Genomic DNA, 20,123 nt, shown 5'->3' on the forward strand with positions numbered 1-20,123 from the left:
CAAGTCAGTCACTAGATCCATATACCAAATATCACAATATTATCAAATGACTGCACAGGCATGAAAGTTTCTGTCAGGATAGTCTGATTACCTTGGTACCATCATTTGGTCAAATTTTACATTGTACAGTACTCTTCTCTATGACTCCATTGTCCCTATCAGCTCTGTGTAGAAACGTTGAACTCGCAACTCATCATTTCACCCATACTACGATCATTTCCTAAACTTAACCACGTAGTTTTCAATACCAGGACTACTGAGCTTCACATTGAGTGATTTGAAAACTAAGCTGAGCTGTGTTTTTAATACAGCCATTGCTTGCTGTGACCCACAGACCACTTACGAAGTCTGTGCTTCAGTTTTTGGTGAATTGTAGAATCTTGAGTATGTTTCTTAGCCGTAAGTAGCTTATATGTGTGACTGTGTGTTGCACCTATACACTATGAATGGACTTGTTAGCATTAGTTAAAAACTTAGGAGTCCACCCTCCCATTCAAACATTGTCACTACTCACTGCCAAAAACTGCAAGGTCTGAAAACTAGTGGGCAGCTTCACTGTTGCTGTGCCCATCTTTTATATATGGCCACTGTGGAAAACACACATGGCTCAGCCTCCTGGCTGACAAACCTGTGATTTATGACACAGCCAACCCTCCGACCTCCTAACATGGACTTTGTAGATCTCTACACTGGGACTGTTATCTCTGAGATGCCATGATAATGTATTTAATGGAAAGATTCAGGTGATTTCTGAGAAGATGGCACTTTTTAACTGGAGGGCTGGATGATGAACCTGGTATTAGGAAAAAATACACCTGCAGTAGTAGTTTAATACCGTGTGGCTGACAGTAGTTTGCTTAAAGCAGCACCACAGACGTGTGGCGCACCCTTACACTGTAACTGAAGATGCCCTGTTTTGCTTACTGAAAATACAATCAAATAATTTCACTGTAATCGAACTGATCAGTTTTTGCATATTTGGCAGCTATTAACAAAACTTTGATACTTTTCAACCTTGATATTCATTATTCATTTTAACAGCACACAATAAAACTATGTTTATTATGCTTACCATCTCATAAATTACTTTATGATTGTGGCTGTTTTTAGCCTTTAGCCTTGAATGCTACACTGCCACAATATGTACAATGAGATTGAGTGAGATGAATGATTAACATTTATACTATACAGTAACATTTATACCTAACTTAAGGAATTTAGTGTTGCCTGAATGTGGAATTTGTTGTTTGAGCATGTACAAATTCAGCTGTTTTGGAAATTATAACTTAGATTCATTGGTTTCTTGAAAAAAGCCAACAAAGTTGTCATGATTTAAAAGTTTTGGGTGCAAACACGTGCACAGTGTGACTGTGTGACTAAGTGCTCATTGACCAGATTCGTCTGTTTGCCCGGAGTTCAGGCATCTGTGGAATGATTCTCACTCTGCAGGTCGCTGATGCTCCACACCCCATCAGCCAGCAGAAGTATTTTAAGAAGACTGACACACATTTTTTTAACAGCTGAGTGCATAACACGAGCCCAAACCTACAAATGAATTAAATAAAATCACAATACAATTAAATAATAAATGCTGAACACATATTGGATTTCCTGTTTCTCGTAAGTTCCCTGTTATGATTTGGTGCATTTACAGCATTTAAACAGTTGACAGCTCACCCTCTGGTTACTCATGCATGTATTTAATCTTTTTTTGTCCTGCTCATACATGCAACCATGATGATCAGCACTGTTCTGTTTTTTCCAAAGTGATGCTGACCCACTGCAGAAAAATCTGGAACATGGCATCCCCGGTGGTGACCTGGGTTTGACCCGACCTCTGTGATCTACATACTCGACACTCACCTAAAACCCACATCAGAGACCTTCTATATTTGGTAAAAGCCAGCAACAGTTTCATCTTTAGTTAACTGTCAAAGCTTCTGCACGTTGGCAGAACAAACCACTTTTACCTTTCAGTGCTGTGCAGAAGTCTTCAACCATTCATTTTCTTTATATTTTACTAGGAAAATGGGAAATAGATTCAGTGATTTGTTGGAAAAAAACAAACAAACATACATGGACATACAGTATATAAAGCAAAAGCAGAGTTTATTCAGTTCTAGTGAGCTTGAAAATCAATATTTGGTATGACTGCCTTTATTTTTAAAGACTGCCTGAACTCTCTGAGGAAGCGTTCTCATAATTTAAGTAGTCTTCAGGAATAGTTCTTGAAGGTCTTCTCTGGATGTTTGGGATCACTGTCATGCTGGAAAAATTAAGGCATTAAAAATTAAGCTCTTGCCAATCAGATGCATGGCAGATCAAAATCTGATGGTACTTTTCTGTGTTCATTTGACAAAATACCAACACCACAGGCTAAAATGCAGCCAAAAATGTGGGCTAGATGAATCATCTGAAGGACTAAATGCATCTTTCAGTTCTGCATCAGGTATTTTTTGGATGTCTTCCTGTTTTTGAAGGACTTTAAATCACTGTTCATCTGGTATAGACAGTTTTAAGGTTTTTAGGACTTCCACCTCTTCTTTTGTCCCCCACTTGTTCAGTTTCCAGTTATTTTTAAAGACATACTGCACATCATGCTGAAATATATCAAGTTTTCAGCTAATGGCTTTAAGACTATTTTATGTCTGTCTTCTTTGGGATTTTTCATAGATTCAACTAAAAATATGGGGGGAAAGGGGGGGGGGAGTTGAGACAGGCTACTAAGGTTTTAAATTTAAAGCTAATTCTTTGTTGTCTGACACAACATGGTTCATCCTTTCAGTTAGATGCTTTTTTTATGCATGACATATGATTCATAGGTCAGTGGTGGCAATGATATGCAAAACTCATTCAACTGAAAATAGTTAGGTTTAAAGACTGGTTTGAAAACGAGTGAAAAAGCAGCCAATGTCCAAAAGCAACAACTATGAAAGACCTTCAGACAGCCTGGAGAACTACGTCTCCAGACCGCTTTAAAAACTACAACTGAAGTCTGGCACCTTGGAAGCAAAATATAAAAGAATAAGTGGTAATTCAAGACTTTTGCACAGTACTGTAGATTCCGATTTCAATCTGCAGACTTCTGTATGAAATCCAACACCAGGTCTAAGTGAGAGGTCACCGACAGCGATTATCGTGTCCTGGGGTTAAAACTACCCGATGCACTTGTTAAAACTAAATTGAGTAACCACTTCAAAAACATCACAACTTTGAATCTATTCAGGAGTCATAGGCTGAATATAACCCTTTATGATAAGTTTCATTTAGTTAACCTTAATGTTACTTATGTGTCTGTTTAAAAAGAAAAATACTACTTCATAGCAATGTACTAAAGCAGTTAATGATATAAATGATTTAATACAGGCCTAAACTGAATTACTCACTGAGTTAATGTAGTTTCGTATTTTCAGATCAGTTTTTCTTTTATTCTGACTTTTTGTTTTGAATTCAGTTTCGGTAGTTTCCCCGAGTGTGTCTGCTCACTTCCGTTTAGTTTCCATCTGTTTTTGTGTTTGCTTCAAGAGCAGGATGTAAGAGATTCAGAACAGGTGTTACAATACAAAGACAACAATTTGTGAAGGCTGCTGGCTCACAGTCATGTAAACGTCCATAGTGTCAGACATGGCCATCAAAGCCTTGTTGGACAGGTTGGGTTGTCAGATGTCACCAAAGTGACAAACACTAAAATTAAGCATGTTCCCTCAGGTATACAAGGCATCCTTTCTCTTAAACACTACTTTTCTCTGGCACATGAAGAACAAAAAACTAAGCTGTTGGGTGTATATCCAGGGTCTAGGCTGGTAAATCCTGCATGTTAGCAGGTGCTCTTCTTACAGCTGTAAACAAATACATGACAGGTAAAAATACAAAAATGTGCATTTTTATGGATGAGATAAACACTTATTTAGCATATATAAACACTAAAAGCATCTACTTCCAACTAAATTACTCCATAAAAGCTAAACGGGGTGCCTGACTATCAGAGTCCCCTAATGTACGTTTTTAAAGAGGGTCAGTACTGCAGTCGTGTATACACCTTCACTTTACTACAGTTTATGCTTTGTACTCGTGTTTGTGTTTATTTTGGCAGCTCTTCTTAGGCTATAAATGCCAACGGGTGTGTGGCATCCTTCACGATGCATTCTTGTGTCTTCACAAATATTTTTACAATGCTTGCAGCGGAAGTTTCAACATGCACAGAGTTGTATGTGGAATTCAGTTTTCAATTAACAATGTTAAAAAAAAGAAGAAAAAAAAAGAGGGAGACTCATCACTTCCTTTCCATTGTGTTCCTTTATTACCACGTTTCTGGAGATAACTTAATCAGGAAGCAAAAAATATACCAGACAATAAAGTACTAAAAATCTGAGATAGAAATAACACCCCCTCCCCCCAAAACAAGCAACCCAGCGACCCTTCGACCCTCCTCCTCCTTTTCCTGCTGCTGCCGTCCTCTGTGGGTTTATGTGGCGTATCGCTTTGTCCACTGTTTGGCTGTTCGGTCATGTTCTGCTCTGTTAGTCGTGTATTGGGTGGCGATGCTTCCCACCAGGGGATCGGCTGGGTGAACAGAAGAAACAGGAATAATCAGAATAAATAGGAATAAATTACTTGAGAAACATTTCGCCTGGAATGCATGTGCAGTACATTCAAATCTGTTCTTCCGATTTGCCATCTAAAACCCCCAAATGACAGTTTAAGTTATAAATTAGCATTCCACCATGTTTGGAATTAAAATTCAGAGCTCCCAGAAGCATCTTCATGGCTGGGTGAAAAGGTTCGATAGTCTCTTTAAAAAGTTCAAATAAAAAAGCTCGTAGGCTCATTGGCGACAATTCAAGACTTCAAGACTCATTTCTAAACTGCTTGTTGATGATCTCTGCATGTATGCTACAAAAACAAAAACCTGAAGCAAATGAAACAGTTTCAATGGTTTAAGTTTTTTTTTTTTTTTTATTATTGAACATTTGGATCTGAGCACAGTTTCTCAGTGACACTGACTACTGTACAGTCCTCATGCTCTTATTTTGAAAGATTAGTCCCTCTTATACAAATACTATTTACCTTTTTTTGGAAAAAATAAAATGATAAAATTGATGGTTTACACAAACTTAAGTCACATGTTTCCATTTTATGAAATCATATAAATGTTTAGGTGGGCCGTCAGCTGGAATTCACATCACATTTCTAAAACTGCACCTCACTTTGAACTCTGCCTTCTTTCTTAATGCTTCATGCTGCATAAAAGCTAAATTACACCCTCTTTTACAACACGGCTGCTGTCTTGTCTTTCAAACGGGTTCTCCTCACTGGTGAATGAATCAGAGTAAAACTTTTATGCTAGCTGCCTGCAGCAGCATGCTGAACACATAAAATCTGACCACGTTTACAATGTGCAGCTTTTGGGTCATGAGATCAGAGTTCACAGCTGTGGAAGGTATGTGGTAAAAATACGGGGTCATCAATTCGAATGGTTGTCTAAACAGCGGTGAGACGCGCCCACCTGCAGTAAATGTGGAGCTCCAGACTCTTAAATTTGTATCAGTTTCCCACAGTGTGACTGTAACAGCGCATGTCAATGCAAAACATGGTGACTGCTGTAGCAGGGTGAGAAAAAGAAGAAAACTTTGCAGCGCCTCTATTTTAAAAATGCGTGACCTGAGGCAGCCGACTGGCAACAGTGCTGCTATTCACCAAAGACTCCTCAGTCTCACACTAAGCCAGATACCAATAAAACCAGTGTGACATGCACTAGGAAAGGGCCATTCATCTAATTTTTTTATTTTAATTACTCCTTTGGCTTCCAATGACTATGAACTTTTTTTTTTTTTTCACTGCCTCAGGAGACCTGCACATCGGTGACGGGACAAGTGAAGAGAGCTGACAGCGGAGATCCTGACAGGGCCTGTACTGCAGACAGGGTCATCTGCAGTACGGGGGCCCCACAGGGAACGGTTCTGGCTCCGTTCCTCTTCACCATCTACACTGCAGACTTCTCCCACAACTCCACCCAGTGCTTCCTGCAGAAGTTCTCTGATGACTCTGCAATAGTCGGCCTCATCACTGATGGGGACGACAAGGAGTACAGAGGACTGACTCAAGACTTTGTGGACTGGTGCCAGCTGAACTACCTCCAGATCAATGCCAGTAAAACCAAGGAGCTGGTGGTAGACTTCCGCAGGCACAAACATCCTCCACTGCAACCACTGAACATCCAAGGTATGGACATCGAGGCTGTGGACAGCTACAGGTACCTTGGTGTTCATCTGAACAACAAACTGGACTGGACTCATAACTCAGACGCCCTCTACAGGAAAGGGCAGAGCAGGCTGTACCTGCTGCGGAGACTCAGGTCGTTTGGAGTGGAGGGCCCACTCCTGAAGACCTTCTATGACTCTGTGGTGGCCTCAGCCATCTTCTATGGTGTGGTCTGCTGGGGCGGCAGCATCTCTGCTGGGGACAGGAAGAGCCTGAACAGGCTGATCCGAAGGGCCAGCTCTGTTCTGGGAGGCCCTCTGGACCCAGTGGAGGTGGTGAGTGACAGGAGAATGGCGGCTAAGCTGTCATCCCTGTTGGACAACATCTCCCACCCCATGCAGGAGACTGTGACAGCACTGAGCAGCTCCTTCAGTGGGAGACTGCGGCACCACGTGTGTGGGACGGAGAGATTTCGCAGGTCTTTCCTCCCCACTGCTGTCAGACTCCACAATAAAGACTTTTGCAGCTGATCAAACACACAAACCCACACATGTGCAATAAGACTGCTATATGTGCAATTCTTTTTCTGACAAAGTTGTATTTTTGTATTTTCCTACTCAGTTGTATATAGTATTTGTATTTCCATTTTATTCTATTGTATATATTATTCTATTTTATTTTATTCTATTGTATATGGTATTTTATTTTATTGTATTTTATTGCTTTCCAGTGTTTTCTAATTTCTGCTACATAACTTTGCTGTAACAAAACAAATTTCCCACCTGTGGGACTAATAAAGGTCATCTTATCTTATCATCTTATCTTATGTGATGCAGGCATTGCTCATGAGTTGTCCGCCATATTGAATGTGACAGTTGGTGGCAAATTGCCATGGTTACCTGTAGTTTTTCCAAGTTTGTCTGCAAATACTTGCTAATGATTAGCCGAGTGGTGGTAAAACCTGAAGTTTTACAAACTGGAAATGGAAAAGGTTCACCTTCAAACTAAAAGCCTCAGGTCTCAGCCAACATGTTTTCAAAAAGGTGCAAGTTTTCCTCTTCCCTCCTCCTGTTTGTGTTGCACTTCTCAGTTTCACTACAGCTCAGAGTAGCAGGACAGTGTTTTGAAGACCAGTCTGTCTTTAATGCCGCCGCTTCCATTACTCTACGCCAGCAGTCTCCAACCTTTTTTGCACCACGGACCGGTTTAATGTCAGACAATATTTTCACGGACCGGCCTTTAAAGGTGTCGCAGATAAATACAACAAAATAAAATGATACGACCAAGACAAAAACTGTGGTATTTCGTAAATATAATAATAAATGTGAATTCACTGTGTAAATGTGTAATTTTATTAGCAGCGTCCTCCTGAAATGTGCTAACCCCATCGAGAGTAACATCGTCCTCTCTGCCCCTTAATGCTCCCTGGTCGCTATGGTAACGTGTAATTATTTCTTTCAAAATAAGACACACAACTACAACATGGGAAAAGACCCAGGGAAACAGAGGTAACGATAAAAACCCTAAAACCATAAATTTCACGCCCGAGCCTCAACTCTCCCGGCCCGGTACCAGTCCGTGGCCTGGGGGTTGGGGACCACTGCTCTACGTTACGTGAAGACGCTACATATAGGATTTATACTTTTAAGTTAAATCTACACCATAAACAATGAATAAAGTTTTTCAATAAAAAACAAACAAACACCTGCTGGCCCAAGCCTGGATGACCCAGTTTTCCCTTCACTGCCTTTGTTTTTCATAAGCATCAGATTGCATTTAAATAAATCCATGTTTCTTAATGAGTAATTGTCAGATGTTACAGCTGTTACAAAAATACATGTTTGCTTTCTAAGTACTCAAATGATGCAGCTTTCATCAGCGTGCATGTCTTACCTGGGTTACAGTCTGTGAGCAGGGAGCAGATGGACAGCAGCACCTTGGAGATGGTGAGGGCAGGGCTCCAGTTGTCCTTCAGGATGTCCAGACAGATCACCCCCTGACTGTTGATGTTGCAATGATAGATCCTGGTACGGAAAGTTACCTGCAGACACAAAGATCCTGCATGAAAAACACTATTTAAAAAACAAACAAAAAACAAAAAAAAAAAAAAACATGCAGTGAAATGCAGAACACAGTACAAACACTCCTATATTGATCACTTTCACATGTGTTATTAAAAACAAAATAAAGCACTCACACAGCTCAAGATATGACAAAATATTTGTTATGTGTAGAGAATTTCAGTCAGTGTTGGACTGCAGTGAAACCTCTTTAGTAGACAAAAGCCCCCTAGTGGCTGAAAAGAAGTACGTCCTCTTAACTGCCTTGGAAGGAAACCTCACTTCTCCTTATCAGTACAACAATCAGCCATAAACAGTGAGTCATTTACAGTAAATGTTCCGTGTCAAAACTGAATGCAAACTTATTGTGGAACAAGTGAAGTGTGGAAAACATTTGGAGGAAATTTGAGTCCTTTTCACCTCAGCGTACAATGTCTAATACTCATTTTTCCCCCCAATGAGACAAAAACACTGCTACTGTAGCGTGACTCAAGATTTCCAAGAATGATAATCTGTTTTTCTCAGTTGGTCATCTCTGGTATTTATCATGCTGCATCACTTCTCACAGATATTACAAATATAATTTAAGACTAAAAAATAAATGACAGGAAACACAGAGAACCCCACCAGGGTTCAATGACAATGCTTTTGGACCAGAAACCCTCCCCCAATCAATTTTACACCCGCCTAAAGTGTCACAATCTAAACCATTAATGTTGTTTTTTTTTTTCCTTGATTACTTTTGTTCAGTAGCAAAACTGCAATAACTCAATGTGTGTAGTGTAGAGGAATAGAAACCAGCACTGATACTCTTCTATTCTATTATAATTCACTGGAAAGCTTTCACAGGTTGTGTCACCAGGATGAATAGGTGACTGCTCAGAACAGAACTTCTGAGATGTCTCATTTTGATCAACATTTGACACCAGGTTCATCATCTAACCATGAATTAAGTAATTATTTGTGTACTTTGAGGGCCTGTATCTTGATTTTTTCATAGTATGAAGGTAAAATATTGCATGACTTTTAAATTATTGTTTTAAAAAAAAAAATCTGGGAGTCTGAGGGTTCAGTTAAAAGACGATGACCAATTTTTACTGACTCACTTGCATGGTCATAACATTTTCTCCTCAAATAACTGACTTATGAAAACAGCCAGTATATGTGTTTTCTTTTTACATGAATTCATATTTCCATCATGAACTGAAGAAGCAAAGGTACGAAATTCAAAATTGTTGCGTAAAGTGTCCCTAACCACAAACCCCAAAGAAAAACTACACCTACACAGACATGAATAGTAAAAACGCTGTGATTATCAGAAATGTGCTTACGTTTAATCTTCACTTTTGCTTTTGTTTAACAGGACAATTTCCTGTTGATATTTACATAACAAAATACATTTTACTCAAACATACAGACCAGATGTTCATTTTATTAAAAATACTTGTAATAAATGGGTCAATTAAGTATAAGGGCTATTCTTCAGTTTTTAATTAGTACATTTTTAACATCATTTAATATTTTGTGGTGGTTTCTTACTTTATTTGTAATCCCATCAGAACAGGCTGTTTCCCACTGCTGTTTGGGCTTTTTACCATGTATTTGTTTTGTTTCATTCCACTGGGAAACTGTCTTGATGAAACTACACACATCCACTGGGATGGGAGTTTTCACCGTCACCGCTATGAGTGTGTATGTTACAAAGTGTTGCTTAATTCGTTCGAATAATCCTCTGGGGAAAAACAAATGAACCATTTGTCCAGTCATTGTAAATTCTGTAAATGTGTGAAGCTGATCCAGAGTAAGCAGCTGAAGCAGTTTTATGATGGGAAAAGAAAACGCTTCCATTTAGGAAACATGAAATTGCAAACATTAGCATTAACACAAAAGAAAAAGAATAACACATAAATGCTCAAATTGGAAAGTAGAAGCACAGATTTCCCAGAAAACTGGACTGAATCCACTCTTTTTTTTTTTCTTTCTTTTTTTTTAAGCGTGTTTGGGATAATTAGGCTGTAATTTTAGAGGTTAAATGTGGCCATCATGAGCTGCCGTGTTGTTACAAAAGCAAGAAGGTCTCGGTAAAAAGCAAGCTGGCAAACAAAAGGTTTTACAATGTGTTTGTTTTGTGTGTTGTGTGTGGGAGTGGAGCTGAAGGCTTTTTTGTGCTATTTGAATATGTATTCTGTAACATATTTAATACTGTGTGCTCAGGGAGGGCGCGTTTTCTCTTAAGAGATCTATGATTTTATTCACCGTCGCTAACAAAGAATAAAGCTAAGTTTTACTGAAGCTTGGAGCATCATTTCGTTTTAAAAATAAAATGGTGATTTTCACATTCATAGGACTGGTTGTCAGAAAATCGTGTGTACTACAGAGCTTTTATAACGCTAAAACCTCTCATCAACATGCAATGAAGCACAAAATCTGCAGCTTAAAAAAAAAGACCAACAGACGATACGGTACTGCTTTTTGAGTAATGACTGAAAACCACATCTGTGTCAGGATTTGTATTTTTTTAAATGAGACAACATATTTCTTGTAAAGTCCTGTATCATGGTGTTATGAAACTGTACAGTGTCTCAGTGAGAGGTTAGCAAACGTAACTAAAACTAGATGTGAAAAACATTTTAATTAGACTAAGTAAAAATATAAACTATTCTATGTCTAATATATTTCTGAAGATTTATTTACAATGAATGCGTAAAAACTGAAGTAAAACCACAGGAGAAAATAAAGTGAAAGAATCAAGCCCACACTGGAAGCAATATGAAACTGAACTGAAAACATAAATAAACACCGACGTGTTTTTGGAACAGTGTGGGGATGGAGATTTAACTGGAAGTGAATGTGAACAGTTTTTTCTTAATTGTTTGTTTCCCTTTTTTCTGGAAATTATTTATGAGAAAAAAATCCCTTTGACATGTGCGTGCTTATTAAAAGAAGCAGACTGTACATTTCTACTTTTCCTGCTGTTTGAAATAAATATATTCTTGATAAGAAACGATCAAATGTGTAGCTAATATTGCTCTGTTTTGGTATCTGATAAGCAAAACTGATTCTTTATAAAGTAACACATCTGTTTTCTCAACGTAACAGATGTACTGACTTGAGAAAACAGATGTTTTTTTCCCCAACCCTGCACTGTCAAACTTTACACCGTTATGCTGAGCTACTTTTATATCAGGTGACATCTGTTTGTTTTGCTACATTTAACAACCCAACCTCCCAACTTTTGGGTTAAACATAGTACATCTTGTCTTTTAAATCACGGATATAGTCCTGGAACTCGATTTGATGTTATCTAAAACCCTGCAGCTGAAACAGTTTCACTCCAAACACCTGCTGCCTGCTTCTGAGGTACAGTTAACAGACATGAGGTTCTAGTATTGTGTATCAGTACCTTGGGGGGTTTAAAGGGGTAGTCGGGTGTGAAGGCGATATCTAGGAAGAAGACGCCTCCCTCGTACACAGAGCCCGGCGGTCCCAGGATGGTCGACCTCCACTCATAGATATTGTCTCCTTTTGGACCAGCACTGCAATCAGAAGGATTAAATTCACTTAAACTGGATTTATGTTCTGGTGAAGCCACAAAAATATTCTGAAAACATCAAGATGCATTTAGTTCATTGCACCACCCACATAAGCCTAAAATACAATATTTATTTGCTGCTGTGCCATTAGTCACATTTTAAAGAATGAAAGTTCTAATCTTTGTCGGTCATCTCTGGTGTTTATCATACTACATCAATAATAACGAAGGAGGGGAAAAAGCTTTGCCGATACAAATCTCATCTGCAAACAGGGCATCCACAGAGCAGACACACCGACGCAAATGAAGTCAGAAAGGGAGGAAAGACACAAAGAAAAGAAAAAAAAGACACCCACACACAGACTGTAGATTACAAGCTGCACAGTGGATGTGCATCAGTGGCAGTGATCAAAGCAGTGTGTACTACAGTATGAAAGTCACATTCATTCACATACTGTGTGTATAAAACACAATGAATCACAGTACAATTCACGTTTACTGGCAGCACGCCGAAGAAGGCGTCAGAAAGGAGCTAAACTAAAGCTGATGATAAACGCCACGTTTTGAATTCGACAGCAGTGGGCCATTAAAGGGAAATCCCACCCAAAGTAAACCTCCCCCCATAAAAATGACATTTGAAGACACCTCCTGTAACCTTAGCAATTAGTTCTAACATCTATATGAGTAAGGATCTGGTTTTAATGGCCATTAGTATAGTATCCGGATTTTTTCAAAGGTAGCTGCACAGGCAGCGACCTCCCTCGCTAACGTCTGATGCACAGCCAATCATTCTGTTCTATAAGCAAGCCTGAAATATGACAGAAACCTCTTCAAGAGTCACTCCTAACCATGTTAAAAGCATATTTTTGTCTTACTAACAGTCATCTTACTTATAACTCTCCAGCTGCTGCCCAGAGAAAAGGAGAGAGAAAAAAGCTACATGCATATGAACCTCATATAATTAGTGTCAGCATTCATCAATGCTGACACTAATTTACATTCTCCAATTTGAAAAATTTGTAGCTGAAACACTCAGTTACAGTGAAGGTTTAACATACTAGCAGTAAAAATGTGCCAGGTAATAGACTGTGCCTGGAGGAGAAGAAGAGGAAGGAAGTAATGGAGGAGGAGAAAATGGGAAAGAAGAACAGAGGAAAACATAAGACGATGAGAAGTTTGGGGAAAAAAAAAAAAAAAAAAAAAAATCACACACATTCAGCAAATTCATCCATTTAGATGTTCTCTCTTGAAAACTGCAACTTCACGACTTCCCTACACGTGACACGTCTGGGAAACATCTGTAAATTCCATTAAGAACCACTGGACCAAAAAGAGAAGCACTGTACTTGTTGTATATTTTTCTTTAAACATGGAGAGTTGAAGCTTTTTCCCTTGAGCATCATTCAGAAGATGCCAGAGTTGAAAGCAAATCCCCAGTGATGCGTCTCTGCCTCATGATCTGTAATCTGTATTGATTTTTCCTCAAAGCAGCCCAGCCTTTATCCCTCTGACATGCAGAACATGCGGCCGTGAACCCCTCAGGGTTCATCGCTATGAGCCATAATATCAGTATTGATTGAAAGCTCCTGTGATGCAGCGGGGACGCTGGGTAGGGTTAGATATTGCGCTCTTCTGTTCGCTTTTAATCAAGGTTAGCACAGAGCTCCACTGCCAACGACAACATGGGATATTGATCCAGGGAGCACCGTCTGGACTAATTATCAGGATGTTAAAAGATATAACAGCAAATGTGATAGATGAAAGGCTCTGACTTTCAAGTGGATGAATTCGAATTATAAGACTCTTTCCACACTGCTAATCAGCTTAAAGTAGCACCCTTATGAGACATTAATGTTGCCGTCATATAGGATATGACTTATTTGAGCTATATTGGACTAAGATAACTGGACTCCACCTCCCTCTTTTATGGGTTAAAACAAGGTGGTGCATAGTTTGAAAACAGCAGGATGGCTATCATGTTTGCACTATAAAGTGTCTTCAAAAAGGACCTTTGAAACAGTCGCAGTGCTGTTTAAACTAGAATGACCTTATTGGACAGGAAGTGGCAGGGCCAGCTACTCTACCATGAGCTCCAAGCTATATTAACTTTTAAGACCATTTTAAATATTCTCATTGTATAACGAGGTGGATTTGGCCTGAAAACGTGATTTGTAGAATAAGATGTGAACTTGTCACCTGTAACAGGCAGATAATACTGAATTATTAGCTCAGATTGCACAGGCCAAAAATCAACCAACAATTCAGCAGGCTGCACCTTGCCTTAAGTCACCTGTTTAAAAAAAAAAAAAAAAAGAAAGAAAGAAAGAAAGAAAGAAAGAAAGAAAGAAAGAAAGAAAGAAAAGAGAGAGACTTTTCTTCTGCCTTTTCTTCACTACATAAAAGTCACAAGTTAAGGCAACAGCTAGTTTTGAGTACTAAAAGCTATTTTCTGCTAATACCAACACAGATGTGTTCTTGATTTAAATAAAACCCACTGCAATATACTGTATAACAAAATAAAAAAAATACCACTGTGTAAAATTCAACTGAACATCAAAAACTTATTTATGAAGCCGTTATCCTTTTGTTTCAGAGCTCACTGCAGATTAATTCAAATAAAAACTCAAAGATTATCTTCATTTGATGATTCTGTGCCAGGATTAAAACAAACGATAAACAGCTCTTATAATGCTTCCTGCCTTCACAACATAGACAACATCTGCAGTGGCTTCTAAACTTGTTAAATTGCTGAACAATTAAAAGAGAAAAAAAAAAATACACACAAGTAGAGTTTTAGGTGACTATTACATAAATGTCTGCGCTGCGTGCATCCCTGCGGCCAACAGTCTGATTTAGTAAACAGGCTGAAACTTTTCTAAACACATGGCACGTCTAGTAATGTGAACATGCCTGAAGGGGACCATTTTCTGCTGTTCGCCACATGTGAGAAAGGAGCATCTGTGAGAAATATCCTGACCTCATTCTCCTGTCTGTAAAATGTCTGAAAACAGCTGGACATCTACAGAAGTGAGAATCAGGTAGAGGCAACAACTTGAAAGTGGCCAGTTTCTGTCTGATGCCTGAAGGAGCTGTTTTCTGAAAAGTGGCAGCAGTAACAACTGAAGTCAAAGCAGAAACCGCCGTTTCTTTTAGGACTGTGGCTGTGAACTGACACCAATTCCTGTTTCTTTCATTTATCTGCAAACATCCAGACAGTGTTCATTTGTGTGATGGTCTGTAGCCTGAGGTTGTTTGTCTGATCTGCTGAGCCACAGTGGGACAGATTCCTCTCCCTCTCTCCCTCCTTTCAGAGAGAGGTCAAAGGTCAGATGCAGCTGCCGAACAGCCACCTGGAGTGCGGTGGGGCTCAGTGATTTGCCTGAGGACACTGCAGGCAAAGGCTAAACTCAAACATGTCAGTTTTAAGCACAGTCTTTCCGATCACAGCAGTGCATTGCTACTTTTATCATTTAATGACTACGTTATTAAATAATCACTACTTTTTCCCTGAGAATCTGAACTGGTATATTTAGTATACTGACTGTTAATTTAAAATATCTCATAAAAAAGATTAAAAGTGGATTGGTGTGTGTGCAGTTTGTAAAGTGTCTAAAGTGATGATCTGTAGTTAAGATTATATGAGAAAGAAATTACTGAGTCCTTATGTACTGTATATGTTTAGACATTTTTAGTTAGAAACTAATATTTAGTAATTACAAAAAATTTACATGATTAATTACATTAATCATTACAAGCTCACTGAAATGTTTGTGTTTAAATATGCAAATATAAAAATGCATGCAAGTATGCATTAAATACAGATATATGAACACTGGGTAATGTTCAGATATTGCAATTTAAAAACTCTGGATATCCCATCTCTCCATAAATCAGAAACCTCAGTCTTCAGTCAGAAAAAAATCAATTTTCACTGTTTCATGAGTAAAATGCTTAATAAATCAAATTGTAGGTATTAAAAGAACACACTTTCCATCCAAAGCTCTGAGTGTATACACAGGAATACTACTGCTAAGCCTGGTGGACCTAAGAGCTGCTGAAGAAAAGATTTCGGGATCAGAGCAAGAGACAGTTTTTGAAAACAGCCTTAAAATGTGCACATGATGGAATTCATTTTAACTGGACTCTAATATTTGCTTAAAAAACGAATAAATATCAGACTTCCCAAGCTGATTACTTACACAAAGACTTTTTTGCATTAGTAGCCCTAGTTCATTAAATATGCACTAATTTGTCTAACTTTGCATTTCCCCTATTGATGCTCTAAGCCGGTGAATAAATACGTTTGGTTATGGAGACATCCACGACATGCAGCAAAAACCCACATATCTACATTTCATAATATTCTAAGTAAATGATGAAAATTATGTTTCCCAACTAGACCCAGCATCTTGACCTGACCTTATAAGCTGAGCTCTAAATAAACTCAGTGCAGCAACTTTGTGAATTCAGGAGAAATAACCCTGCAATGCTTTTTAGGAATGTACACAGGTTTAAAATATAAGGAATATCCTGAAAACAGCAGCCAATTATTTGTTTTAGATTTTAAAAAAGCCATATTTTATCTCCACAGCGAACAAATTCTGAAAAAAATTTTAACCATTGTAATTATGATCTGGATTTGACCACAGTATTGCTCTGTATTGTATATTACAGCAGCTGGTATCTGAGAAAAAATATAGTGATAGGTTTTATTAACAACGGAGCTAGGTAGATAATTGACATGTGGTACAGAGTGAAACCCACCTGCAGTTTGGCGGAGGGTCCAGTGTAATGTCAGCCAGCTCTTTTTGAATCCTGCACATCAAAGAAATAATCAGTTACAGTAATAATTACTCCAGAAATCACAGAATTTACAACTCAGACCCTCTTATTTAAATGTGAAATTTACATATTCACTTGGGGATTAATTAATGCAATTTCTGCTACAATCCCTTGTGTAAAAGAACAAGTGCTGGTGAAAGTGAGACTGAAAGTGCAGATATATATATATATATATATATATATATGTATATATATATATATATATATATATATATATATATATATATATATAGGGAGAGAGAGAGAGAGAGAGAGAGACACATACACACACACACAAACAGAAGAGAAAAGGGAAGTGCTAAAAGACAATCTTGTGGCCTGTTGAAACCCATGTCTCTAATGGACTTCTTCCTGTAAATTATATTAAAATTTACCCCTAAAAATAAACCCACAGAATTTTTGTTAACACAGAAAACCCCCATAAAATAAAATTATTGAGATTAAAGAGAATTACGGGGATGTCCTTGAGATACTTCTGATTCATGGTTTAGGTTTTTTACCGTTTAGCGCTGGTGGAAAGCAGCTTGGAGTTCTTGCTCATGCTGGCTTTGCTCTCCCGTTTCTTCTTGCAAGAAGTGTCCTTCTGTCTGGTCTGGCTGGAGGAAGGCGGTGATGACGAAGAGCTGGTGCTGGCACGGGAGTCTTCATCCGACATACCGGTTTGGTTTGGAGAAGAGCCGGAACCTAAAAGGTGGAAAGCCGAAAAGATTCAGAGTCATTTCTAAATGGGGCATTTGTTAGTTTGACCTCCAAGCAGCCATTTATTATTATTATTCCATGTGAATGTTTAGAAAAGTAGCAGAGGATTGAGGAAGAAAAATAGAGCTTTAAGCCACCTTCATTTGCAGCTGAAGGTTTTTTATGTCAATGTATGGCAGACTTAACAAGAATTGACTGAATTCTCCAAATAGTGAAGCAGAGGAGACGCCAGAACATCCTTTATAAGAAGAAAGAAGCTCATAACCAAGTCTGAACAAAGACTATATATAAAAGTATTACTAGTTCTGGTAAATAGACTGGTTCTTATAGAGCACTTTTCTACTCTACTGAAGCATTCAAAGCACTTTATATAACATGCCTCATTCACCTATTCACACAAGCACTTTTTTTCTATGCTTAAGTGCTTTCTATCTAACAGAATGTGAACTTGGTGTTAATATCTCATGACCTCTTCTACCCCCTGAGCTACAGCCGCCAACATTTTCTGTTTTAGCTTTTCTAAACTTCAGAATGATCTAAAGTAGATTTGATGTTTGATATTGTACCACAAAATCTCATTGCGGTCTCAAGAATTTGTTCATTTTTAATTGACCAATACAACTTATGGAAAATAAAATTAGAAAAATAAATCACTTTTTTGTGTTTTATTTACTGAAGCATAAAAGTGTCTTAAACACAGTTTTCCTGGCATTTTTTTTAGTCTGTTTTAATGTACTCAAGCTTAAAATTAATTTTTAAATGCTCAGAAATAACAGCTATAGTCACAGAGCTCTGTCAAGCAAGTTAACGCAGACTCTTTGTCTTTATAAAGGTCAGATTTGTCCTGGATCGCTGATGGGAATTGGTTTCACTTCACGGGCTATCTGTGCATTTTGAAGTCCATCTTCTGGACATTGTAGTTTCACAGAAGGACGACCCCAGCAACATCCTCTGTCCTTTTATTACGCACCCCTATCCCCGGGGGGGGGGGTGTTTCGAAGGAAAGGTGATCAGCAAAACGAAGTGAAAGTGTTCGGACTATTTAACAGCAGCCTCGTGGAGTTTTCTCACCAAATGCGAGGCCAAGACGAACCGTTCAGCTCCAGCTGCCCTCAAAGGGCGTAATTAAGCTGCTCTTCCGTCTCGGATCGACGGTGGCCTCAGGAGAACACCAGCTGATCGGTTTTCGAGACGCGGCGTGATGCGAACGTTTCGCTGCGGCTGAAATCTTTCGATTTAAGCGAACTCTGTTTCGCGAAAACGTCGCTTCGACTCGATCAACTGAATGTAGTCGAAGTAATTTAGGTTACGTAATAAGTCAACAAAGACAACACGTAAATGTGAGCAATATTTACCGACTACCTGCTCGTCTGTTCAGGTTGTGGGGGTACGCGTGTGGGAGAGGAGGTGGCGCAAACAAAGCCGTTTGCCAATGCTGATTTAACGTTAGCTAACGTTTTCCGTGACGCTAAGGTTAGCAGACCAGCAAGCTAGCTGGCTAGCGATATGCGCACTCCGAAACGAGTGCCAAGAAGCTGAGTATGTCTTTCGTGGATTCAATGCTAAAAAAAAATCAGATGATTTTAAGTTTATCCCTGTGGTGACACCCTCCACCTCCACCTCTTCTTCATGCGCAAAGCTAATGCTACCCGCTAACGCCCCCCCTCATCCCCGCAGATCTCCTCACTTACCCCAACTTCAACTAGCAAAGACTCTGGCCTTCTACAGTAATATACATTTAAACGTCGGGTTGTGTAGCACCACACATGGTCGCGTTTTCGTATATCAAACTTGTCGTATGAACGGTGTCAGTTTGAGAGTGAAACATTAAACACGTCAGGCACTAGCCGGGAGCAACAGCTGCGCTCCAGCACATAGTCGGAGCCCGTTTTCCGTGCGACTAAGTGATAACCGCGACCTTCTCGTTCGTGTGCTCCTCTCTTTTTAAACCATCGACTTCGACTGAAAACACACAAGGACAGATGCAGACAGTTCACACGAGTCTGATAAATAAATGACATTAAGCCATTTTTATTCGCTAATAAAACTTACCCACTCTATTGTGTCTGGACCTCCGCCACAGTAGAGGCTAGCTGGCTGGTGCTTGTCACCCTCTGCGGAACGGAAGTAGCCTACCGCGGCAGCAGTGGGCTGAACGGCACCGGTCCTACTCTGGAAACAGGACAGGCCTACAGCGAGTGCTTCACGCAAGTTACATAATAAAAAAAAGTTTAATTTGGGGGGTTCCAGTCTACCTCAGTACACAAAAAGAAAGAGTAATGATTAGAAAACAAGCAGGCAGTTGATTCAGTATTTCTAGAAACAGGAGGAATATCTTAAAGTGGGCTCAGTTGCAGCCATCATTACTGCACCTTTATTTAATTTTTCATTTTAAGCTTGGGCAAAATCCTGAATGCAGGATTACACAGTCAGGGCGATACAAATTTGGACAATGACACTGCGTTTGTCTTTGCTCCTGCACACCAGTAACTGTGGAGTCAAGTGCAGGCTTCCAGGTTGATTTTAAGGGGTTTAACGAAAGTACTGAATTTTATACACACTCCCGCTTTAGAGGCTTAAAAGCAGTTGACCAAGAAGTAGTTTCATACATGGGCCTTTGCCTTATTATTCCACGAAAAATCTCAAAGACGTCTCTTAGGATATCAATATTTGACCCAACAGCTGAAGGAGGCCATCGTTAGGCTGAAGAAGAAAAAATCAATAAAGCAATTAGAGCAGAAAAAATTAGCAGTGTCCAAATCAACAATCTAGCACATTATGTGACCGGG

At 39.1% G+C, this 20,123-nt stretch overlaps 1 protein-coding gene across 2 annotated transcripts; it reads right to left on the minus strand.

The window, feature by feature from the left end:
* Nucleotides 1-4,277: 4,277 nt before the first annotated feature.
* On the minus strand, nt 4,278-19,535 carry LOC116311342 (ubiquitin-conjugating enzyme E2 E1). Of its 2 annotated transcripts, none has more exons than XM_031728435.2 (6): nt 19,387-19,535; nt 17,136-17,319; nt 16,558-16,608; nt 11,665-11,797; nt 8,095-8,242; nt 4,278-4,563 (listed from the first exon to the last, which is right to left on the minus strand). In XM_031728435.2, exons 2-6 carry the CDS (start codon nt 17,288-17,290, stop codon nt 4,466-4,468), a joined length of 585 nt encoding a protein of 194 aa, XP_031584295.1. In that variant the 5' UTR covers nt 17,291-17,319; nt 19,387-19,535; the 3' UTR covers nt 4,278-4,465. The 2 variants fall into 2 exon arrangements, with proteins under 2 accessions (XP_031584295.1, XP_031584296.1); XM_031728436.2 differs by having other exon boundaries at nt 19,391-19,506.
* Between the last annotated feature and the right edge of the window lie 588 nt (nt 19,536-20,123).

This window comes from Oreochromis aureus, linkage group 11 (genome assembly GCF_013358895.1).
Source record: "Oreochromis aureus strain Israel breed Guangdong linkage group 11, ZZ_aureus, whole genome shotgun sequence".
In the NCBI taxonomy this organism is placed as follows: domain Eukaryota; kingdom Metazoa; phylum Chordata; class Actinopteri; order Cichliformes; family Cichlidae; genus Oreochromis; species Oreochromis aureus.